At 43.1% G+C, this 26,821-nt stretch overlaps 1 protein-coding gene across 2 annotated transcripts in view; it reads right to left on the reverse strand.

Annotated features, from left to right (window-relative positions):
• b4galnt4a (beta-1,4-N-acetyl-galactosaminyl transferase 4a) overlaps positions 1-26,821 on the reverse strand; it is a 659,693-nt gene that overhangs the window by 433,715 nt on the left and 199,157 nt on the right. For both annotated transcript variants that reach the window (XM_048607214.1, XM_048607215.1), the window contains exon 2: positions 23,263-23,378. In XM_048607214.1, coding sequence (XP_048463171.1) covers positions 23,263-23,378 — 116 coding nt within the window. The remainder of the gene's footprint in view (positions 1-23,262; positions 23,379-26,821) is intronic.

The raw sequence follows: 26,821 nt of genomic DNA on the forward strand, positions 1-26,821 counted from the left end.
TGTTCTGGGGACCTGGGTTCAAATCCCACCAAGGAAGATGGTGGAATTTGAATTCAGTAAAAGAATCTGGAATTAAGAGTCTAATGATGACCATGAAACTAATCTTGGTTATCAGTAAAAACCCAGCTGGTTCAATAATGTCCTCTAAGGAAGGAAATCTGCCATCATTACCTGGGCGGGTCTACTTGTGACTCCAGACCTGCGCCAATGTAATTAACTCTAAACTGCCCTCTGGGCAATTAGAGATGGGCAATAAATGCTGGCCTAGCCAGATGCGCACATATCCCGTTAGTGAATAAAAAAAAGCATCCCTTTGGGTATATTCCCAGTACATCTTTAGCACTTGTCAGCCATACTTTGGGAGAAATTAGTTACTGGGAGAGGTCAGGTGATTCTGAGAGAGATTAGATGCCCTCGAGTTTGTTAAAAGTAGACATGCATGTGTGCAGGAAGCACATAAATTCAAAGCAAAGTCATAAGAACTGTCGAGGCTGGCAAGGGATTTAGCTCAACTATGTTTTACTTTTGAAACAAAATATGGAGTTCTAAAAAAAGATATTTTCTTTCCAATGCATTGACAGAAGCCTGAGGGCTTTCATTATAAGATTTGCACTGCACTGCTGATTTTATTCCCTAACATATCAACAATATGTAAAAAGTTTGCTTGACAACTCCAAGACCTTATGGAAAACCTTGTTTACATAAGGGAAGTACTTAAGCAAGAGATTTGTTTTCATAACAGATGAGTTGAAGAAATTCCAATGTGATTATTTTATCAATTAGATTCTTTTTAAAGTAGTGGAACCACTTACGTTATGCAAGGCTGGCTCTCACCGTCTGCCCATGGTGGACAGTAGGTGAATTGACATGGAGAAGATAAGACCCAAGAATGTTGAATAGGCCCATGGGTTGACATGATTTAGCAGCAAGTTGACACAGGAGCTAATAAAGGGGGCACGGACAGGAATTGTGGGTATTGGGTAGCATGGCGTTATGAAGGGCCATAGTGGTTCGGTTGAAGCATGAAATGGAGGGTATGGGGAGCATGGGAAAAAGTGAATATAGACAAAACTGGGTAGAGTTTTTGCAATTTGCATTACAAAAATATATTCCCACTGGTCGATGATTCAGTAATTTGGAACCATAAATTTATGATTGTTAGAAGAACAAAGAACAAGATTTCTTTTCACAGAGGGTGAGTACACCATAAAATGAACTCAGAAATAGTGATTATGGTCATACTTGTAATAACTTTTAAAGCGTATATAAATATTCAAAATATTAAAAAAATTTGGATGGGGAGAGGATAGGGCCTGCAAACGCTCATAAGGCAAAGAGGTCTCCTTTTGCACTGGATGATTCGAACATTATGACTCCCAGGACAGGTATACTGAGGGCATGCTGCTTTAATCTTAGATTCAGCTTAGAAGAACGGCTGCTATTATGCCAAGTGACTTTTATTTCTTATTGCAAATTTTGATTCAAGTTGAGATCCATAAAGTTAAGAGAGTCTTTGAGATCTACTGAATAAATCGAAGACTCAATTTCATACTGCAGAGACAAAAGAGTGTTGTGATACAGTGTAGCCCAGAGTCCCCTGTTTTAACAAGCCTACAAGAAAGCACAGGAGACTGGATTTACCTCTTCAGAGATTCAGATTTATTAAAAAAGTAGCATTGTGGTGGGGCCTTTAAGTAGTTCACAAATTATTACTTACTGACTCATACTTACGAATGTATTTTTAAACTTGCAATCATCCCCATTGTCTGAAGCATAAGAATCCAGAAAAGCCACATACTATATCACATTCATTTGAGATTTATTGTACAAACCACATTGCTGCAGTGGTATTGTTTGTGTGCTAGAGGGGCAGTCAGTAGCAATGGTCTTGGGAAGGTTAGCTTCAGATTTATGACAGGACTTGACATAAAGGAGTGTTGCAAGAGACACTACAATCACTTTTAATTTAGGTCAATACCTTCTCAAGGCCTATTGCTGCCCAAATGATTGACACAGCATGCTTGCATAAACTGCTTCAGACACATTTCAATGTATGCCCCTTGATGTTGCATTCATTCTGCTTATTGCAGCTTGTTTAACAAAATCCTGACAAATTAACTTTATATATTTGTGTGTGCGTGTGGAAGATCAAACAAAAATCAGCCTGCAACCCTCCACAGAGGAAGTGAGCAAACCGTTCGAAAAATCCATCCAGATCTCTTGGTAACAATGACACAGACACAGCTCTGCTCCAAATGTTCTATTTCATTCTATATTGCATGGCATTGTTGGCAAACAAAAACGAAGAAGTTGAATTGTATCTCTGCTTGTCTTCTACACACAGATCCTTGTTGCTGCCATCTTATGTGCTGTCTAACACAGAGAAATATCACAAGTATACTTCTGTGATGTGTAAGGAGATATTGGATGCATTTTAACAGGGGTCTTAAAAAGGAGAGAGAAATAAAGAGACAAGAACATTTTGGTATCAGAATGTGACATCCAGAAGGCGGTACATACTGCGATGAATGGCTTGACTACATGAAAAGCTCTTACATATATGGCCAGTGTCAAAGAAGAATAGAAATTTTGGACAATTGCAGTCCAGGAGGATATCTCAGGTACAGAGACGATCGAGTCTATGGAGGAAGTTAAAGCGTATGTTTGAAGCATCAGATGAGCATTACTCAGAGGGAACAAAGATTGGATCCCAGTGGATACCCAAGGTAACAACGCAGCAGCAGGAAGTGAAATATGGTTGGAGATGCTCTGGCTACGATGGGACAGTTAAGAAAAGAAGCAAGTAAAGACAATGTTACAACCTAGGCAATGTAGGAAAGGTCTGATCTGAGGAAGGGTGACTCAACCCGAAACGTTAACTCTGATTTCTTGCCACAGATGCTGCCAGACATGCTGAGCTTTTCCAGCAATTTCTGTTTTTGGTTCCAATGTATGAGATGGTCTGTTTCCTGTCTCTGACCTAATTCTGTATCCATACTGCCACTTTCTCCTTTAAATCAAGGGTTTCTCAAAAGATAATCCTAGGAGGAGGAAGGTATGTGTCCTTCCATTCCTTTTTTCAAATTTCTGGGAACATCTTTAATTATATTTCCTACATATTTATCACTTAATTTAGGTCTCTCTCTCACAATTTCTGTTCACTTATTTCGGCATATCTCCATCCGTGTTGCTTTCTTTCCTTATTTATCTCTCCCATTTGCTTCTCAACTCCCACAGCGATAATTGTTGCCTGATTCGGGGTTCCACTCTGGTCAGAGCTACAGAAATTATCCACGTGCCCTTGCAGTTGTGAAGGTGAGTTAGGGCAAGGAATAGGCTCTCAAAGCAAGGAGCAGCCAGACACATGTGCATGTATTTCAAGAGTCAAGTCAACTGGTAATAATGCAAATCGAATGTCAGCCTGAAACAGAATAAAAGCGTGTAACAATTCAAGGAGATTGTCAGAGTCAGATGCCAAAAGGAGGTTGAAATTAGCTGGATGCTGAGGTACTCGTCATGCGACAATAAAGGATGATTTCTCCTTGGTAAGGATGTGCTGTCAGTCACAAGGTTAGAAATTGAGAAACAAGTCAATATCAGCACAGGGATCACCTTAGGAATAGGATCACAGGGGTTTATGCTTCATGGTCACCAGGATCCATGGAACATAGGTTATTATGGTCTGAAAAGAAAAGTTAATAATAGAAAAATTGTACTGCTATGACTCTAGTATTTACAGTAAACACAACCTAGATAGATAAAAAGAAAAAAAGGAGAAACATAATTTAATTTTACTGCATTTCTTTTTCATTTCCTCATATGTTACCAGCATTTCTTATTTCTTTATATGTTTTCGTTTGCATACAAGGCAGACCCCTGTGACATGCAGAAACTGCTCTATCGAAGCACTTGGAAAATGCAATATTCCTTTGGGAGGCTTTTTCAGAATCATAGGAAAGAGGAGGATATTTCATCCATCATAGTCATGCCAGAGTTAACTACCCCACTGTAATCCCATCTCTCTGCTTATATCTCAGGCTCCAATGTTTTTCTTCAAGCGTTTACCTGATCACTGATAAATGTAGCTGGCTCAGTTTCATTAGCCGTTTGCTATCTGAATTCCAATTTTCTTTTCAATGGAGGCAGGTGCTGAATTTACATGGGGCAATATGATAACTCGAGGGAGGGTAAAAGTCATAACCACTGAAAAACAATTTAACTGGAATAGCTGAAGTTGTTCCAACTGAGATTCCATATGCATAAGAGCGGTTTTACACTCACCCTCCATAAATGTTCACACAGGTCAATGAGTGGGCAGTTGTGCAGCAGGGAGGTCACCAAAGCATTTTATATTCCCCCCACCCACCCATCTCCTTCAAACACCCCAACAGGGTAGTGCAAAATCTAGCCCCATCCTTTTGTGGAATGAACAAAATGATGGAAATACTCAGCACTGGAACAGTACTGTTCTTTCTGTAAGCATGACCCACAGCTTGTGGTGGCCTGTCACTTTAATTCTCCACTTTACTCTCACACTGACACCTCTGTGCTTAGTCTGTTGAACTGCTCCAGTGAAGCTCAACAGCAGCTCCTCTTTCAATTAACATTTTTCAGTTTTCTGGATTCAACATTGAGTTCAACAATTATGACAACTCTAACTAACCCCACTCCCCACCCCAACCTTTTTGGTTTCCTTTTCTTTGCTTATTCCTTTTTACCAAGTTATAGAGTTATACAGCATGGAAACAGACTCTTTGGTCCAAGCCATCCGCGCCAACCAGACATCCCAATCTGACACAGTGCCATTTGCCAGCCAGCAGCTCATATCCCTCTAAACCCTTCCTATTCATGTACCCATCCAGGAGCCTTTTAAATTGTTGTAATTGTACCAGCCTCCACCACTTTGTCTGGCAGCTTGTTCCATACACGCACCACCCTCTGCGTGAAAAATTACCTCTCAGGTCCTTTTTTTAAATCTTTCCCCTCTCACCTTAAACCTATGCTCTCTAGTTTCAGATTCCTCTACCCTGGGAAAAAGACTTTGGCTATTCACTCTATACATGTCCCTCATTCGTGATAGTAGCACTGGGCACATCTTTTGTTACCTTGTCTTGCCCCATCCACTTTGACCATGGAAGGCTACTCTTCTGTCATTCCATCTCTCATGTCCCTCATCCTGTCACAGACCTTCATTTGTCTTGTCCCACCCATCCCTTGTTCAAAATCTATTACATTTCGAACTTTTCCGTCTTCTGATGAAGGGTCACAGATCTGAAATGTTAACTTTGTTTTTCTCTCTTTCTCTCAACATAGATGCTGCTATAACCCGTCAGTCTTAAATTTTTGTTTTCTATGCCGTTAAACTATTTTTTTCATATTAATCAAACACTTTTTACTTCATTTGCTCATCAGTCGTGAGCATGCCAGCAGGAACAGCAATTATTACCCTCCTTTAGATGCCCCAATAAGATGGTTCCTTACACTGCGGCAGTCCACTATGCTGTGAGGGGAGTTTTGACCCAGCAACAGTACATATTTTCAGCTATGACGGTGCATGACTTGGAGGGGAATTTTAAGGTGATGGTGGTGTTTCCAGTAGCTTGCCGCCCTTGTTCATGGCTGGCGAAAGGCTCAGAATTTGGAATAGGAGATTTGGTAAGTTGCTGCAATGCACCTTGAAGATCGTACACACTGCAGCCATAGTGGTGCAAGAAGTTGAACGAGGTTGTGCATGGGAAGCCCATCAAGCATGCTGCTTCGTGCTGGATGGAGTTGAGTTTTCTTGTGTGTTGTTGGAGGTGCACTCATCTAGGCCGGTGAAGAGTTTTCTACCACACTCCTGACTTGTGCCTTTAGATGGTGGAAGGCATTAGACCATCAGGAAGCAAATTACTTGCTACATTTGCTCTTGTAGCCACAGAATTTGTGTGGCAACTGCAGTTAAGTGCTTGGGCAATGTTAACGGTGGGAGTAGTAGTTTCAGCTGTAGTAACCTGATCGAAAGTCAAGAGGAAAGTAATTAGATTTTCCTCTATTGGAGACAGTCATTGCCTGGCACTTACTTGCCACTTATCAGCCCAAACTTGAATGTTGTCCAGATTTTGCAACATATGGAAACAAGTGGTTTCAAAACAGGAGTTGTAAATGGAGTTGAACTTTGCACAATGCTCAGTGAACCTCCCCATTTCTGAACTTATGACAGAATTTCTACAGTGCAGAAGGGGACCATTTGGTTCACTGTGCCTGCACCAGCCCTTTGAATGATAACGCAGGGAATGGCATTGATCATTCAGAAGGTTGGACCTTGGGCACTACCTGAGGAACTCAGCAGTGATGTCTGGGACCAAGATGATTGACGTCCAACAACCATTACTTCGTGCTCACTATGGCTCCAGACAGAGAAGATATTTCCTCCTGAGTTTCATTAACATACCAAGTTTTACTCGTGGTCCTTGATGCTACACCCAATCAAATGGTACCACAATGTCAAAGACAGTTAACCTCACTTCACCTCTGGAATTCAACTCTTTTGTCCATGCTTGGACCAAGGTTCTAGTGAAATCAGGAGCTGCGTGTCAGTGAGCAGGTTATTACTGAGCAAGTGTGGTTTAACAACACTGTCGACGATACCTTCCACCACTTTGCTGATGATTGACACTAGACTGATGGGGCAGTAATTGGCCATATTGAAATTGTCCTGCATTTTGCAGACAGGACATGACAGGTCAATTTTCCTCTAAATTGGATGGATGCCATTTGTTGCACTGGAACACTTTGGATGGAGGAGGTGTGGATAGCTCTTGAGCTGAAATCTTTAGCTGAACTGGTGTTAGGGCCCTCTACCTTTGCTGTGTTCCACGTAAGCAGCCATTTCTTGACAGCAGGTGAGACAAATTGGATTAAGTGAAGTCTAACGTCTGTGATACTGGGGACCTCCAGAGAAGGCCAAGATGGGTGGTACAGCTTGGCTTGCAAATGCTTCAGCCTCGTCTTTTGCCTACAACATGCTGGGCTCCACCTTCATTGAGAATGGCCGGGGAACCTCTTGCTCCCATTAGTGACTTGATTACTTACCACCATTCACGCATGGATGTGGCTGGACTGCAGAGCTATGGTCTGTTTGTTCTAGCATCACTTAGCGCTCTCTCTCTACAAAATGCTGCTTCTGCTATTTAGCATGTGTGTAGTCTTTGTCTAAAATAAATACATCAAAATATGGAACACAAAATCTTACGAACAGGGAGAAAAATTCTGCAGGCCCAGTAAACTTGTCAGCTTTGTTTAAATATATAGATCAATCTCACCTCTTCAGCTTATTCCTCAATCCCCTTGACAGATTCTTGCAGTATTCAAATCACTAGCTTTAAATGTGACAGGCTGAAAGAAAGATGCAAATGTTGACCCTGTTTGGTGGCATAGTCTGAAGTATTGCTGTCAATGAAACTAAAGTTGTGTCAGGAGAGAGCATCGAAGTATAAAAATACAATGTTAATAGGGGAGAAAAATAGAAATCTTCACTTCTAATCAAGCTCATATGGGGTTTTGGTGGGGGCTAGAATCTGACCTGTTAGATATTCTAATAAGGCTGGAGACTTCCCTTATGATTATGTTAATGTAGGAGAGGAAGCAATGAATGTCCTTGTTTAATTCACTCGTAATGGAGCTGAAATGATAAATTTCCCCCTTGCGATCTTCCGTCGGTGATTAATGGGACTACCTGTCTGGCAGTAGGAGAACGGATGCAGTAGGATAACTAATGAAACGTGGGGCGTGAATCTGAATGTGAATAATTAACAGCATTGGTGGCTGGGTGGGGTTGGGGGAGGAGAACCAGCAGACTCCTGGCACACTGCCCAAAAAGTAACTGAGCATCAACAGAGTCAGGAGCTGCTGAACATATCAAACAGCATTCACCAGAACATTCTGTCGATGAGGAAAGATGGAAGGTTTCAAGTCGCGTGACTTAAAACAAGCAGGTCTTTGTTTCAAACATAATTCAGACCGTGTCTCATCCAGGATCAGTGCCGTAACGTTAAACCCTAGCAGGAAGGAGAAATAGATTGCTCCAAAACCGCTGACAAAATTCCACTAAGAAAATAATAACACTCAGCCAAGAGCCATGATAGGTTAATGTATTTGTCTTTACGTGTCACAAAAATTATAAGGCATGACGATGATTTCTGACAGAGTTAATATACTGCTGCCATGGACATACACTAATTCATATTTTAAACAGGATGCTGAGGAATACCCAGAGGTTAGTCTGAGCAAGATAAACCATTCTTTGCCTGACACATAAGGGAAATAGATACCACGGAAGGTTTTTCAAGGGTTGGTTATTACTTGTCAAAATCACAGGCTATAAACTTTGTTAAAAAACCTGCAGCAGCGAACACCGATGATGATTCCTGCCCTTTGTCATGTTTATGTCATCGTGTGGCCTTGATTACTCAGTGTTTTAACTGTGCCTGGAGACGTGGTTTAGCTAATTAAAATTGAGAGTGATAGAACTTTGAGAACACTGCAGTGTATTGGATTTGGTTCAACTTCAAAGTGAATTTGGTTGAGTAGGTTGACAGCCCAAATTCGTGGATAGGCCAATCCCAGGTTACATTGACAGCACAGCACAAACCATCGATCCCAGAACTAGCTCAATAGGTCTCTCAGACTCGTGGGAGCGAGCAGTCTTATATGTTATGGCTGCACATGCACTGATACGATCTAAAATATCCAAAATATTGAACTCAATATTAAACCACCTAGGCAAAATCTATGTATATTTTCAGTTTTTCATTAGGGTCAGTCTTTTTTTAAAAAAAACTTAATGAGCTTATAAATTGAGAAACACCTTGAATTTCCAGTCCAAGATCCCAGCCAGTGCAAAGTGCCCTTATCTACAAATACAAACTAGTGTTATGGAAATGTAATTTTCCTGAACTAATCCCGCATTGAAACAGAGGAAGGCTCCATCCTCAAAAGGATGCATCAATCTACATTATCCTGACACGAGTTTAATACGCTATTGGGTAGATTTTCCACAATCCAGCTGGTGCCTACAAGTCAGACCACTGCACCTCGAGGAAGACACCTCTTTCCTCTGCTGGTCTATCTGCCAGAAAGCAGAAGCCTCAAGTCCTGTAGGTGTTTATGTCGTCCTGGGGTGTGACTCATTGCAAACCTTCCCTCTTCCTCAATGGTTTGTTTCCTCCCCCCAGTCTCAGGACTCCTGGTTTGTGGGAATCTGGGACGGACTATTTAATTAATATCTGAAGTTCCAGATGCATCTGAACCAGGGCATGACTGCCTGTTCCCTGTTCAGCCACTGAGCCAACTAAATGGAAGTGCTGAAACAAATTCCAGCATCGTGGAAATGGAAACCTCTTCTGGTTCTGCTGTCTCCTTTCCCTCCACACAGCAGCTAGGGAAGAATGGTCGCCCTAACACAGTAAAGGGGAAAATCGCCCTTTATAAAACGGCACTGTTAGTGCTCAGCTGAATGCTACCTTGAAATTGCAGCACATCCTTAGACTAGGCTTGACAAGATTGATTACTGGAGCTTTCGGCACATCTCCTTAGTTCCAAGATGGCAGTGAAGGCTTCAGCCAGACCCTGTCTGCTCCATCCATTTCTTTTTCTTTGTTTTTTTTTCTCATGTTTTTTACTCTCTTCTTTCGTCTCGGCGATTTCCTGAACTCCCGGACTCAGTGCGGACATGGCGAGGTATCCCCTCGGCCCAACGTGGCAGTCTCTTGGTGGCCCATCGTGATGGTCTCTCAGTGAGGATGTCCGGCCTTGAAGGGATTCCAGAGCAGTCTCCCTGCCTCGATGTGAAGCCCAGCTCAGACTTGAGACAAGGGCTGGCGTGGACTGAGTTAGAAGGACTGTTCTTCTGAACTTGCTAATTTCTCTATTTTCTAATTTATACCTACGGTCTGCAATGCTGGACTTTTTAATTCTTTATTTTTCCAACTATTTTTCACAAGAACCTATACTGAGTAATCTGTGCCTGGGTACCTTGCACCTAAGTTGGCGCTCTAATTGGTGACTTGTAAACCTTTCACTGTACTCATTTGAGCACTGGTGACAATAAACTAATTTAATTCAATACGTCTCGCCTTCATCTGCCCCATTTCCACACTCCCAGCCAACTGGCAATCTTGACAGTATGCAGCCTTCCCTTGTCAAACAGGAAACAGACTGGATGAATCTTTTCAGTCAGTCAAAACAACCTATATTTCCCCATCAGAGATAGTAGGAACTGCAGATGCTGGAGAATCTGAGATAACAAGGTGTAGAGCTGGATGAACACAGCAGGCCAAGCAGCATCATAGGAGCAGGAAGGCTGACGTTTCAGGCCTAGACCCTTCTTCAGAAATGGGGGAGGGGAAGGGGGCTCCGAAATAAATAGGGAGAGAGGGGGAGGTGGATAGAAGATGGATAGAGGAGAAGATAGGTGGAGAGGAGACAGACAGGTCAAAGAGGCGGGGATGGAGTCAGTAAAGGTGAGTGTAGGTAGGGAGGGGATAGGTCAGTCCAGGGAGGACGGACAGGTCAAGGGGGCGGGAAGAAGTTAGTAGGTAGGAGATGGGGGTGCGGCTTGAGGTGGGAGGAGGGGATAGGTAGGAGGAAGAACAGGTTAAGGAGGCGGGGACGAGCTGGGCTGGTTTTGGGATGCGGTAGGGGGAGGGGAGATTTTGAAGCTTGTGAAATCCACATTGATACCATTGGGCTGCAGGGTTCCCAACCGGAATACGAGTTGCTGTTCCTGCAACCTTCGGGTGGCATCGTTGTGGCACTGCAGGAGGCCCAGGATGGACATGTCATCTGAGGAATGGGAGGCGGAGTTGAAATGGTTCGTGACTGGGAGGTGCAGTTGTTTAGTGCGAACCGAGCATAGGTGTTCTGCAAAGCGGTCCCCAAGCCTCCGCTTGGTTTCCTCGATGTAGAGGAGGCCACAACGGGTACAGCGGATGCAGTATACCACATTAGCAGATGTGCAGGTGAACATCTGCTTGATGTGGAAAGTCTTCTTGGGGCCTGGGATGGGGGTGAGGGAGGAGGTGTGGGGGCAGGTGTAGCACTTCCTGCGGTTGCAGAGAAAAGTGCCGGGTGTGGTGGGGCTGGAGGGGGGTGTGGAGCGGACAAGGGAGTCACGGAGAGAGTTGTCCCTCCGGAAAGCAGATAAGGGTGGGGAGGGAAAAATGTCTTTGGTGGTGGGGTCGGATTGCAGATGGCGGAAGAGTTGGAGGATGATGCGTTGGATCCAGAGGTTGGTGGGGTGGTATGTGAGGACGAGGGGGATTCTGTTTTGGTTGTTATTGCGGGGACGGGGTGTGAGGGGTGAGTTGCGGGAAATGCGGGAGATACTGTCGAGGGTGTTTGCAGATTCTACACAGATAAAGAAGAAGGTCTGCAGGATGAGCTAAGAATTTTGTGATGGAAGTTGATTGCTGATTGCTTGTCCCCGCCTCCCAAACCTGTTCTTCCTCCCACCTATCCCCTCCTCCCACCTCAAGCCGCACCCCCATCTCCTACCGACTAACCTCATCCCGCCCCCTTGACCTGTCCGTCCTCCCTGGACTGACCTATCCCCTCCCTACCTCCCCACCTACACTCACCTTACTGGCTCCATCCCCGCCTCTTTGACCTGTCTGTTTCCTCTCCACCTATCTTCTCCTCTATCCATCTTCTATCCACCTCCCCCTCTCTCCCTATTTATTTCAGAACCCCCTTCCCCTCCCCCATTTCTGATGAAGGGTCTAGGCCCGAAACGTCAGCCTTCCTGCTCCTATGATGCTGCTTGGCCTGCTGCGTTCATCCAGCTCGACACCTTGTTATCTTATAATTTTCCCATTTTCAATATTGAAAGCTATTCAAAGAATATTTACAAAATCCCAAGTTTTGGAATGCCCCTATCCATTTCCATCTGGGACGCTTGCAACAGTGCCCCATCAAGAACAAACCAGGTCAGGTCCGCAGAGTTAGCAGCTCGAAGCAGTTTGTTAAGTTCCAAAAGAGAAGATCAATGTTGCAACAGTTCTATTGAAGTGTGATTTTGGCAAGACCTTTTCCTGTATTGACTTCACCACAAAACCAGCAGCTGGCGGCAATAGCTGCTTGGGAAGGGATCTCTAGATTTTCACAGGAAATAGTAAGAGACAGCATCATTAAAAAGAGCCCATGTCAATCTCCAGTTAGCAAAAGCAGTGAATTACTGTGTAGTACAGATCAGATATTCCTGGATTCCAGACACGTGCTGAGCTAACTCATTTCAGCGTGGATAGCAGTCACTTGAACCCCAGGCTCAACTGATATACGATTGAAAACTGGTTACTTAGATCAATTACTGAAAATAATTTTTATCCAATGAGTTGTCAAGATTTACAAAGCACGACTTGAAACTCGAGAGTAAATTTAGTCATGTCGACAAGGGAATTGAATAAATACTTCAAGGGAAAATTTACAGTGGTACTAGGAAAAAGCAAAAATTGGAATCAAACTTTCTCAAAGTGACGTCACAGTCAAAAATGGATGTAATTTTCTGCTTCTGTCGGTGGTGTATTTGGAGACAGGAAGGGCACTTGATACGCAAAGAGGTTAGTGGATAACACAAAAGAACTCAAAAACCTGACTGAAATATATGAAAAGTGAAAAGAAAACTTCTTCTGGAGTGCCTTTAAGCAATGACTGACATTATTCCTAATTGTAATATAACCATTGGTCGAACAAGCAATGAATTGACAGCACAGTGGTTAGCACTGTTGCCTCACAGTGCCAGCAAACCCAACTCGAATCACTTTCGGGCGACTGTCTGTGTGGAATTTGCACATTCGCCCTATGTCTGTGTGGATTTCCATCAGGTGCTCCGGTTTCCTCCCACAGTCCAAAGGTGTGCAGGTTAGGTGGATTGGGCCTTAGTAAATTGCCCATAGTGTCCAGGGATATGCAAGCTAGGTGGGTCAGCCATGGGAAATGCAGGGTTACAGGATAGGGTAGGGTGGGATGCTGTTTGGAGGGTCAGTGTGGTCTCCATGGGCCGAATTGCCTGCCTCCACACTGTAGAGATTCTACGATTCTAACCACTGGCTTGAATCTTCCAATCGGAGCCAGAATCCCAATTCTAAACCAGGTCAAACAACAATTCACCTATTTACCTCCACAGGACACTCCACTGTCAGCAAGTGGGTCAGGAGGAAGGTGTCAAGTGGTTAAGGAGGGTTGGATGCAATGAGATTAAGGGTGTAGGATGCTATGTGGGTGGATGGAATGTATAAAGGTGGATGACGGCTGAGGGAGAAGGACATGAAGAAGACAACTCAAAACGCTAACTGGTTCTTTTCCAGATGCTGTCAGACCTGCTGAGTTTCTCAAGTAGTTTCTCCATTTGCTAGAAAGTGGAAGACCTGGGCCACTATACATTATGAACTTACGTTATCCAAAGCATTAATCTGTAAAATCATTGACCAGACATTTCTGTCTGGTCACTTATTGGAAAGAAAATTTTCCTCAATTAAATACATTGGCTACAGCACCAACAAAGTTGAATCTGCAAGCAACAAAATTCTTGGATGGGAATGCCACATCTACACGATTTTCAGATAGAAGTCAATTGACCCATTTGCATGTGGGCAAGAAAAAGATATTGGATTTGAACACAGACAGGGTCAGATAGGTAGCCTGATCCACCTCAACCACCCTCTCTCTTTGTCTGAAACTCCTCTCAAAGTTGGAGTGTTGAAAACTCATTGAAGACCTCATCACCACAAGTGAAGTCATCCTAAATGAGGAAGTCATCATTGCTGCACGCCGAAAGTATCTAAATGTGAATCTCAAGTGTACTATTACTGTCTCCACATAAGAATTTAGCCATCCATTCCTAATCCAGGTAGAAATCCCAGTATCAACAGTTTGTGCGTAAAGTGACTTCGGCTACACAAACATTTGGAAAATATATGAACAATCATTTTTTTTCATGAATTAACTGTAGTTTGGCCAAAGTACTTTTAAGACAGCATTGTGTGTGTATGTGTGTTATTTTTCCAGATGGTTAGTTCTACATTTGCACAGTTTATACCTATTCTTAGTAATATTTGTTTTTTTTAATTCACTTGTGAGATGTGGGCGTTGCTGGCTGAGTTAGCATTTATTGTCCATCCCTAATTCCCCTTGAGGGGCGGAATGGTGAGAGCTGTCTTTTTGAACTGCTCCAGTCCATGTGCTGCAGGTAGATCCACGATGTCCTTAGGGAGGGAATTTCAGGATTTTGACCCAATGACAGCGAACGATATATTACCAAGTCAGAATGGTGAGTGGCTTGGAGGGGAGCTTTTTGTTGGTGGTGTTCCCCTGTATCTGCTGCCTTTGTCCTTCAAAATGGAAGCAGTCATGGATTTGGAAGATGCTGCCTGAGGATCTCAGGTGAATTTCTACCTTGTATATAGTACACACTGCTACTGCTGAGTGTTGGTGGTGGGAGGATGTGGATGCTTGTGAATATGGTGCCAAACGAGCAGGCTACTGTGTCCTGGATGGTGCCAAGCTTCTCGCATGTTGTTGGAGCTGCACCCTTCCAAGCAAATGGGGAGGATTCCGTCACATTCCAGACAGCTGTCTTGCTACAATATTCCTAGCCTCTAACCTATTCTTGGAGCCACTGTATTTAGATGGTTTGTCCAGTTGAGTTTTTGGTCAATGGTAACCCCCAAGTTGTTGATAGCAGGGGTTTCAATGATGGTAATGACATGGAATATCAAGGGGCAGTAGATAAATTCTCTTACTGGAGTTGGTCATTGTCTTACTTAACGAAGTTTTGCTTGCAATAAACTCGTTCTTAAACTGTTACTTGAGGAACCTGGCTGAAATGTTTTGGACACTGAGTCCTACACATGATTTTAAAATTGGCATTATTACCAGTCTTTTTGCCCCCGCCACCGTGACCAGTGGATCAGTGGGACAAGAAAGAAATCCGTTTCCCCCTCCTAACTTGGTTGTAAAATATGGCATTAGGTTTTGCCTCGACTTAACAGTTCAAATAATCTCCCAACCTGTGTTTAATGAAAGTCTCCTATCCATCAAGCCTGGGTCCTGTTCCCAAGTACTGAACAGGTAAAGCTTGTTGTGTTGTACTTGAGTGAATCAATCCCATGGTAATCAAAAAACCTAAAAAAAAAGTCACAGGAGAATTGCCAGAAAAATTAATGAACAGGGAGAAATCCACAGCCAACAAGCACGCTTGAAATGAATCAGTCTCAGTCTCAAGAAAGAACAAAAAATTAAACAATTCAAGATGTAAGAAGCAAACCAGTAACAGCAATTAATAGTTTTGTTGGGTTGCCAATTTCCTCCTTTAGTCAGGTCTCTGGCCACAACCAACACAGTCATGACAACCATAAAAAAATACACTTCCTTTTAAAACAATACCTAAAAATGGCACCTACACCCACTCAACCAATACCCTTACCGTTCTCATCAAAATTCTGATTCAATCCACAAGTGGACCATTTTAACGTGGGTTTCGATTGCGGTTTCTAATTGTTATGGAAAATCTGTACATGTTTGATTTGGAGGCGGGGAGCATTCTGGAAGTCATAGTAGAACATTTTCCAGACCATAGTGCAGTGGAATTGAAAAATTGAGAAAAATGATGCTCGATGCGCTTCCTTCTTTCCATGGTGAATTGAGAATACCACTTTCCAAAAGAGCACTCCCATGATATGGCATGGATTTTTGCTCCCGAGTCAAGAAATTTCCCATTCCAACCATAACTCTTCCTCCCTTCTTGGTCTGTGATGCCACTCCAGTGAATACCAGTGCCAATGGTATCAAACAACTCCCAACACAATAACACCACAACACACATTGACCTGTGGACAAGAAGATCAAGGAGAGTAAAAAGGACAATTTTAATCTATCTCAACCTCTGCAAAAAAAAACACCAAATTAACATTCCATTGACATCAATAGGAAGTTAACTCGGGCACTGTTTAAAGCTGGTAACCAATCTACTATTGCCAGTTCCCTGTCGGCCAGTCTGGGTGTTAATTAGCCCCAAAAGGATTTAAATCTCTCTTTAGTGGAAGGTCCTTTGGGTAGCCAAAAGGCAAGAAGTTAACTTTGTATTGTGGAAATGTAAGCTCAACTTTCAATACAACGATATACATATTCCTCTGTTGGCGGGAATGTCTCACTGTCTGGTGGTTTGCAAGAATCTGAACTGGGGGGGATTCGGATCAGCTTGCTAGCCTCATTCAGGGAAACCGTGAGGAGGCTACTGTAGGAAAAGATGCAGTAGGTCAGTACAGGGCTCCTATGTTGCAGTAGCAAAGCTTAAAGAGCTTTACGATATATATGACCTGTATTATACCTAAACTGTTAGTCTCCAAGGTTAATAAGCAAAAACTAGATTTTTCTCCCATGTTTTAGCTTCATAAACACAAGATTCACCGTAAAGAAAACCAAAGTCAGCTAAACTTTAAACAAAACAACTTGGCCATACCCAATTGCTGGGATGATTTTCTGTCTCTTCCAGGGCGGAGCTCATTTGCTGCATTTGTACTTATGGTACTAATACTACTGTTATTATGACAGGGTCCTGACTTGACACGTATGGCTGAAGAGCTAGGAGCGCTGTGATAATGAATGCCACTGAGATAAAGGCTTTTGTTATTACTGAAAACGTTAGAAGCTACTGGAGACTGATGACCTGTCAATGTAACTTTGCTTTGAGCAAGTACCTTGCCTACACTATAAAGATGCAACCCCCTCATCTCCCCGCGCTCCCCCCAAGTAAAGGCCACCAACATTCATCTGCCCGCAGTAAAGTATTATGAGAAGCAATGGGAGGAAATGCAAGTCCCAAAGGATATAAAAAGGTGAATTGCCCGTCCAATTACTACAGTTTAGTGAGGATGGATTAGTCTTACTCTTAATAGTATTTTTAGTTGTTACTGTTAACTGGAATTATTTACCTTTGGTGTTAATAAAGAACGTTTCAATTAATGGGGGACATCTTCCCAGGCACTGAATGACATCAACGTTGGTGAGAAATTGCATGAGATGGCCAGTGAGGAACTTCTGGATATCAACAGTAAAAGGCCAACTTTCTAACCAAATGTTGGACAGAGAAATAAAAGATTCTCACTAGTGAACGCTGAGAGGCCTATTTGCAAGCAGCAACAATTAGTGATTTACAGTTTCCCATTCCACCACCCAGGACAGATGGAAACTAAGATGATGATAATTTCTAACATGAAAGTCAGTGTGGATATCTAGTGACTCCAGCCCATTCGCTTTCTCCTCTGTATGTCTACCTTCATCATCAGGCCTCCATCATCTCAGGGCACACGTCATGGACAGTGACTGAATGCAACTCCCCATCCATGAACATTGGCATCCAAACACCAGCCTCACCATATCCTCATGGCACAACTCAGACCTGCTTGCATGATGGTTCTCCAACTCAATGCTGCATTTTGGAGCGCACTGGCACCTATCATTAGAATGCTGCCGCTGAGACACTTCCTGCACAGGGCAAAGCATCAATCTAATGGATTCAACTACAGTGGATTCCAGAGCTTCTCATACACTCTGTTGGCACTTGCTCACTTTGTTATCTATTTTGTTGCTCACTGTATCTCTGCATTACTTTTTTTGCACTTTGCTTCCTCAGCCAGAGGTTAAAGGCTCACATACTTTTTGCCTTGCTGCATAGCACAGACATAAAGCTAGGCAGCTTTTTGTGGTAGTCAATGGTCATATGTGTTGCTGTATGGCACTACGCCACATCAATATTACACCTACAGAATGTGCCAGCAACCCATGTGCAGCAAACATAATGCATGTGAATCAAACAAACAGATACATCTCAAATCTAACGGAAGTGGTATACATTCAGCCCAATATATAACAGGCCCTTAATGGATCATACAAATGCTTTTAATTTTTATTCCACCTCACTTGTTACATTACAAATGTACGTCAAATATATTTAATTGTCAGGAAAGCACTTTGGAATGTCGAGTTGTATGGAAATGCGAGTTCTTCTTAAAGAGGGGGCATCTTGGAACTGGAGGGATCAATGCACCTTTTAATGTGTGTTGTGAAACCCAATTACACAGGAACCTTCACTCCACAAGTACCAGCTATCATTTATAACTTACTTTAAAATCAAAACTTGTGGCTGCATTCCTTTGAGGAGTGCAGGAGGGACTTTTCTTTGGCACAACAATAAACAAGAAGATGATAACAGTTGGGTTTTATTCAGAGAGCGCACTACGATAGAAGACCCAAAGTCTGCCTCTGTTTCTAGAATTTGCGTCCCATCTTGGAGGTTATTGTGCTTGCCTGTTGACTTTGTCATCACTGATCAGTCATCCTGGAGTTATTGCATTTACTTGACTGCCTCCCTTCTCCCTCCTTCACACACTGAAGATGAGCCAATTACACTTCAGGCAGGAAGCAATGATTAGTGTTAAAGACACAGCAATTTTATGTTTAAAAATACCAACATGACTGAGACACAGCCTCCTCGATTCCCAAGTATTTGCAAACATGTGCGAATGCAGTCTCAGAGAGCACAGATGTAATAGAAAGCCCTCTCCATCTCCATGAAACAGTGTGTAGAACCTGGAGGCCAGATTCCCAGCCACAGCCTTGATCAGCCATTCTGAGTAAGATACCCTCTACAAAACCATTGGTGATAGGCACAGTTAAATATCAAGGGTTGACTTTTGGAACACGGTGTTCAATTCTGGTCTCCCTGCTATAGGAAGGATGTTGTTAAACTTGAAAGGGTTCAGAAAAGATTTACAAGGATGTGGTCAGGGTTGGAGGGTTTGAGCTCTCGGGAGGGGCTGAATAGGCTCGGGCTATTTTTCTTGAAGCTTCAGAGGCTGAGGAGTGATCTTATAGAGGTTTATAAAATCATGAAGGGCATGGATAGCGTGAATAGACAAGGTCATTTTCCCAGCGTAGGGGAGTCCAAAACTAGAGAGCATAGGTTTAAGGCGAGAGAGGAATGATTTAAAAGGGACTTAAGGGACAACTTTTTCAGACAGATGGTGGTGAATGTATGGGATGAACTGCCAGAGAAAGTGGTGGAGGTTGGTACAGTTACAACATTTAGAAGGCATCTGGATGGGTATATGAATAAAGAGGGGTTTAGAGGGATATGGGCCAAATGCTGGCAAATGTGTCTAGATTAATTTAGGATATCTGGTCAGCATGGACGAGTTGGACTAAAGGGTCTGTTTCTGTGCTGTACAGCTCTATGATTCTATGAATTCTCCCACCTCACCAGTACAATCTTTGTTACTCTTTGCTGTTTCTTCAATACCATTTGATACAAGCCACTTTTAATTTTACACTTTTGTTCCTTTCCAATTTTCCAGTCTCTAAGATCTCCTCTGAATTCCTTCTGCCTACAGCTCTATTTTGAAATGAAGAGCCTCCATCCATTCCCTCACAGCTATTCTTGCCCTTAACATCACTACTGTCTACCCCTTTGTCCCTCAACTTTCTTTTCTTCCTACAAATTACAAGGTGAACGTTAGGTAAGACTTGTTTTTGGACATGAGGATTATTACGGATAACATCATATACCACTCCTATGGAGGTTAGGCAGCATGTACTATTCGAAAGCCTGATTGCAATTAAATTTAAAATGGTGCCTGTAGGGCACCTCTCCAAAACATTTCAGAGAATTGCACAGATAATGAAATACTTCGTAATTCTGTCACTTGTATTGGAAGCAGACAAATAGTGCTCAGCATCCCACAAATGGTAACCGGCTTACTAAATAGGTAATTCATTTTTGATAAAATTGAACTAGCAGATTGCTGGACAAGACAGATCTTTACTTTAGATCGTCCCATGGGAGCCAAATAACTGGAGAAAACGGATACACTCTTAAAATCTCAGCTGCATTTGCTCATGAAGTTCTCCTGCTGCGCTGATCAGCCAGCGTTCATTTTAAACTCTAATGCTGGAGGAATACGCAACTTTCTGGCTCAAAAAGATTAGAGCATCAGCTTAGCTCAGTTGGCAGCATTCACTGAAGTGTTGTTGGATAGATATCTAGCCTGAGAGCTGTGTAAGTGAGCACTGCTCAGTCTAACTCATTAGTTGCTACATTTCCACCTACTCTCGCAATTATGCATATGCTGGAGTTTAAAAATGGGCTCTCTATTTCAACACGAAGCTCAAAATAATGGTCTCCGAAAAATTCCACCAACACGCCAATACCGGAAGACCCAATCAGAACGTGCTTTCCATTATTCAATCACTTGCATACTCCAGTTTGCTGCAAGAATAAATGTGGAATTATCAGCTTAGTCAGTCAAGCCACACACCATCCTGACTTGAAATTGTGCTGTCATTCCTTTGTTGTTGCTGGGAAGCAATCCTGAAGCTTCCTTCCTAACTGCACTGTGATACACCGACACCTCAAAGATTGCAGCAGTTCAAGGAGGCAGCTCACCACCACCTTCTGCAGGATAATTGGAGTTGGGCAATATACACAGGCCCAGAGATACCTACACCATAAGAACCAATCGAAAAAAAGTTATATAATCATCGAAATTTCTAATTTTTTCATTAAAATCGTAATCGACAAAAGATTCTGCATGACTTTCAAGTCGACCTAACTTCCTGTGAGCGCTTACCAAAGTTTCATGGTGGGAATTTCCTTTTCACAAAACCATGATGACTGTGCCAGATTGCCTTGAATTTATTTAATAACAGCTTCTAACATTTTTCCTATGAGTTAACAGATCTGCAGTTTCCTGCTTTTTGCCTCTCTTTTTAAATAAAGGATTTCTATTTACTATCTTCCAATCTAAAGGATTGAATCAAGGGAGTTGCAGAAAATTAAAAACCAAAGCATCAACTATCTCAGTCAGCCCACATCTCAAACAATTCACTCAGTTCCACTTTTCTGGTGATTGTCATTTTCCTGAGTTCCTCCCACCGTTCATTTCTTAAGGTATTGATGCTACTTGTATTCTCTGTAGTGAAGATTGATGCAAAATAATAGTTCAGTTCATCTGCCCTTTCCTTATTTTCGATTATTCATTCTCTAGTCTCCCTTTCTATTGGAGCAATGCTCACTTCAATGTTTTTCTTCTTTAAATATTCACAGAAATTCTTAATATCTTTTTATATTTCTGGTTAGCTTTCTGTCGTGCTCTAATCTTTCCGTTTAATAACTTTTGGTCAACATTTGCTGCTTCTTTTTTATATATATCCCATCCACTTTTCTGATCTGCCATCTGTCTTTTCACAATTATATGCTTCTTCTATCAGTTTGGTATTATCTTTAACATTTCTAGTTAATCAGGGAAGGTGGGTCCATCCCTTGGAATTTTTCATATGCATTGAAATGTATCTATTCTGTAATAATCTCGCAAGTACCTGCCAATGCACCTCCAGTGACCTATCCTTCAACTTAATTTGAGAATTGACATTCGCCAGCTCTGATTTTATGCCCTTGAAATTCCCCTTTCTGAATGTTTTATTCAAAAAGTAGTCAGACACACTCCTTTTGCCCTCTGGCTGATTGTAAAATTTTATTATATTATGGGTGTTGCTGCCCAGGGATGCCTTCAGTATGAGATAATTTGTTAACGCTATCTCATTACGGAATATCAGGCCGAGCATAGCATGCTCCCTGGTCAGCCTACAATCACCATTCAAAAACTGCAAGTAGGTCTCTGGGCCTATTACAATAAAAATAAAAATAAGTTGTAGTTGTTTTGCAGGACAGGCTGGGAGATGTCGGCTTATGGAAGGCCAGGTGGTGTCGGGCCTGAGGGAGGCTGGGGGGGTATCAGGCCTGAGGGAGGGCTGTGCTGACAGTCCATGAATGAGGCAGGGGGATCACCAATTCATCACCACTCAAATGATGCGAACAGTATCCATGCTGATTTCTGACACCAGCTGCTTTCCTTTATTTCCATCGCTGAAGTGAATTTTGAGCTGTCATGATACTTTTAAGCTTCAGCAACAGCAGGGCTAATTCTGCGTGCTCTACATCCTTCACACACCATGCCCCCGATCCCCCCAACACGTCGGGGCAAAGTCATAAAGGAGGTGTGAGAACTAAACAGCTACATAAAAAGATACATCGTGCATGGTTTGAACAAGAAGCCCTGTGCAGCAACTGAATTTGTGAAGAAATGATACAGTTGGATGCTCATTTTGTATATAATTCATGAAATTGTGAGTACATTAATCCCCGCACATATTTTAGTTTCATGCTTTGGAGCTTTTTTTTTGAGTTTCTTAATAAAAGTTTAAAGTTGAGAGATTGTCTTTGCCTAAATCAGGGTCCTTCAAACTTGAAGCCTATGGCTGAGCTGCGTCACTTTTCACCAAGTTTGTTCTCCAACAAAGCTTAAATCTACCACAATGTCGAAAGACCCATATGCTTAAAACCTGCAAGTTGGGAAAGCAATCACATCGAAGTCTTAAGGATGTGCAAGCTCATTGAGAGTAGGAAGGGCATTCAGAAGCTACCACTGAGAGTAGGTAATGACAGCCTACCATCCAGTGACAACCATTTCCAACTGCTAGAAGCAAGGAGAATGCTACCAGCACCAACATCCCACCCCTTTCGCCAAAACCAGGGAGAGATCCACCAGTAACTAACTGGGATTTACCATCCTCTGATGGTCCACAGTAACTGGTGCATTACCACCTGTGCCAGCCCTGTACAAACTGTTTCTTCCCCTCTGGGTACATATCATTCCGGTCCCAATTCCAGTGAAAGGGTTAACATCCATTGCCTCCAGGCCAACTGGGATAAACAGTAAACACTGTGCTGCCTGTAAGTACGACATTACATTCTAACGGAAAATAAAACGAGAAAAGATGTGACAATTGTAATCACAATGATCAATTCCAGTTGCATGACTCACAGTCCCATGCCACTAACCATTGTCATTTCATTCATTTTCCCAGCTTTCCGTGCTCTCAAATTAATTAGAACCCAGGAGGGAAGAGCACACTTACCTGTAAATAGACCGCTGCTGCAAAAAGTTCAATCTCACTCTGATGAATGGGAAGGTTCAACTTCTCTACTTATTATTATTCTCTACTTCCTATATATGCAGCTGGGGGCTGAAGAGGCAGTTTACCTTACTACGGATAGGGAAATGACGTATGATGACTTTAGGCCACTGCCATTTTAGACAGAGATTAAAAAAAGCATAGTTCAGTCTTTTTTTTAACCTCTCTCTCTAAAGAAACTGTTCAAAAGTTACTTGCCATCTGTTCATCTTCCTGACTGTCACTGGAGTCATCGGTCGTCCTTTTGTTGGAGGCAGCATGGATAGAGCCAGCTTTCCTTCCAGTGTTTGTAGCTTCACTCAGCTTCTCTGCATCTGTAAGGCAATCAGCAATGGAGATAATTAGCAGCCTTCAAGCAAAACCCCAATCATGTGTGGAATAAGGAACCTCAGTCTGGTTGATTCTTCAATTGACTGAATCAAAAAAAGACTAGAATTTTTCTTACAAAATTCATCTTACAAATAAACATACCAAGAGAGCATTTGACCGATCAATGTTTACTGTATTAAATGTTACAATCTAATGCATCATTCACTCTGACCACCAGGGAGGCAAATATCAAAAAAGGTGGAAAACAAAACTGGTTGATTTCAGGAAAGCGTCTACTCACTGAGGAAATCATTAAAGCTCGTCATTTTCACAATCACCAGAGATGCATTCCAAGGTATATAATAAAGAATATGACTTGAAGGGTGTGGGGTGGCGAGGAGCAGATGGACCTGAGTTGGGGGTTTGGACAGACCGCTGAAAGTGGCAGGACAGGTAGAAAGCCAAGCAGGTAAAGCAGACCAAGATCCTCAGTTTTATTAATACAGGCATAAAGTACACGAGGATGGAGCTGGTATCGACCTGTGGCGTTGCTGAGATCATAGCTAGAATTTGAAGTATAACTCTGATCTCACCAGTGAACAGAACAGTTGAGTACCGACGCACTGCACTGCCATGCCAGCTTTTTTTTAATAAAACAAAATCCCTTCGGTACAATGTTAAAGAATAATTAGCTCTGCACAGCTGTGTTATTAAAATTTGTCAGAGAATAACCTGGGAGGTTCAAATAAGGGAATTAATTCTTATTCAAAAATAAGGAAGCAATGTTAACTTGTGGAGCAAATTACACAAAATGATGCCTTTGTCTGCCCCATTGTATTTAAATAATGCTATTGATGTTGTGTCCAATTGCAATACAGCAGAGAAACTTGCTGACGATTCTCCGTGAATAGGGAACGGCACAATCAAGTTCAGGAAACAGGAGACAGAAAAGACAAAGGAAATCAAAGAAGAGTGATTAGATAGTGCTAAACCTGGGTTTTAAAAGCTCCAGGATTATGAACAGAGAGAGAAAAATGGAGGAAGCAAGGAGATCTGAAATCCTGAGAGACAGAATTCTTGCCCATTATTATATGAACCTGTCAAAAGGATATAATTAAAGGCTTTTAACTCACTCAGAGATAGTAAGAACTGCCGATGCTGGAGTCAGAGATAACACAGCTTGAAGCTGGAGGAACACAGCAGGCCAAGCAGCAATCAGAGGAACAGGAAAGCTGATGTTTTGGGTTGGTACCCCTCTTCAGAAATGAGGGAGGGGGAAGGGAGCTAGGAAATAAATAGAGAGGGCGGGGGTCGGGCTAGGGAAGGTAGGTGGGGTGGTGATAGGTGAGTGCAGGTAGGCAGTGGTGGGGATTGGTCAGTGAGGTGGGAGGAGCGGATAGGTGGGAGAGAAGATGGATAGTTGTGTCAGGTCAAGGAGGCAGGGATGAGAGGGAGGGTTGGTCATGGGATGATGCCGGGGGTGGGGAGATTTTGAAACTGGTAAAATCCACAGTGAGACCATTGGGTTGTAGGCCAACACCAGCTGAGGCCATTCTGGGAGCTGGTGGACACCGGTGTGATCCACAATGACCAGCTAGTGTTGGCTGGTAGAGGAATTTCAACTCTGAGTTGATGAGCTGGAGTTTGAACTGCAGAACAACAGGCTGCAAGAGAGTTACCAAGTCTCTGCATTTCATAACCTTTTAGATTAATCGTATCAAATTTGGTCCTTGGTCAGGGCAGGAACGTGCCAGGCAGGTACAGAGGAGACTTAGCCAGTACCTTTGTTCAAAGGTATGAGGTTCTTGCTCCCAATGGGACAAGGGCTCAGACTGCAGGGAGGAATTTTATTTTTAAATTCACTCGACAGATGTGGAGGTTGCTGGCTGGACCTGCATTTATTGCCCATCATAATGGCATCAGCTGGTGCTGGGGCACTTCCAGCCATAAACTTAATTCTACTGGAAGCTGGAAAGTAGTGGGCAATGGGCGCGTCACTATCCCGCTCGGTTGAATGCCATTCTGCTTCCTATCTTGCCAAGTCTGGTATCATTTAATTTCGTTCACTGAATGTCAATTGCTTTAAAATGATGAGGCATAAAATTCAGAGATTTCCATTCCAGAAAGATTTTGATTTTACTGTCACACGTATGAAGGTTGTGATGAGCTGCCTTCTTGAGCCATTGCAATCCATCTGATATCGTTTGGAAGGGAATTTCAGAATTTTGACCCCGTAACAGTGAAGAAATGGAGATATATTTCTAAGTCAGAACGGCGAGTGGTTTGGAGGGGAACTTATAGGGGGCAAGTGGTGGTGTTTCCATGCATCTACTGCCTTTGTCCTTCTAAATGGAAGTAGTTGTGGGTTTGGAAAGTGCTATCTGAGGATCTTTGGCGAATTTCTGCAGTTAATCTCGTAATAGTACACACTGCTACTACTGAGCGTCGGTGGTGGAGGGACTGAATGTTTGCAGATATGGATGAACGAACTGACCAAACCACAGTGATATAGAGTGTCGTGCAAGTGGGTGACAGGGTGGAAAGCAGAGAAATGCAGACATAATAGGGAAGAATGAAGATAGGGGAATTCATACCACACTCTGCAAAGTTAGCCAGGCCTGAAGGTTGTGTTCTGTACCAAGTGTTAAGGTTAGGAGTTCCTCTTCTGGGCTGGAGAGGAACATGGAATGGGAAGGAAAAGATCCACTTGCTGTGGTCCACACAGGTATCAATGATCTAAGTCAGATGAGGAAAGAGACTCTGCTGAAGGATTACGAGCAGCTCAGAGTGAAATTTTAAAGAACCCACAAAGGTAACAAGATTATCCGACACCTCCTCCTACCGCCCCCTTGATCAAGACCCCACCCCTGAGCACCAAACCATCATCTCGCAAACCATCCACAACCTCATCACCTCAGGTGACCTCCCACCCACGGCCTCCAACCTCATCGTTCCCCAACCTCGCACTGCCCGTTTCTATCTCCTTCCCAAAATCCACAAACCTGAATGCCCTGGTCGACCCATTGTCTCCGCCTGCTCCTGCCCCACCGAACTGATCTCCAACTATCTCGACTCCATTTTCTCCCCCTTGGTCCAGGAACTCCCTACCTATGTCCGTGACACCACCCACGCCCTCCACCTCCTCCAGAACTTCCAATTCCCCGGTCCCCAACACCTCATCTTTACCATGGACGTCCAGTCCCTCTACACCTGCATTCCCCATGCAGATGGCCTTAAGGCCCTCCGCTTCTTCCTGTCCCGCAGGCCCGACCAGTCCCCCTCCACTGACACCCTCATCCGCTTAGCCGAACTCGTCCTCACACTCAACAACTTCTCTTTCAATTCCTCCCACTTCCTACAGACAAAGGGGGTAGCCATGGGTACCCGCATGGGCCCAAGCTACGCCTGCCTCTTTGTAGGTTACGTGGAACAATCCCTCTTCCGTACC

Source organism: Rhincodon typus, chromosome 17 (assembly GCF_021869965.1).
Source record: "Rhincodon typus isolate 14 chromosome 17, sRhiTyp1.1, whole genome shotgun sequence".
In the NCBI taxonomy this organism is placed as follows: Eukaryota; Metazoa; Chordata; class Chondrichthyes; order Orectolobiformes; family Rhincodontidae; genus Rhincodon; species Rhincodon typus.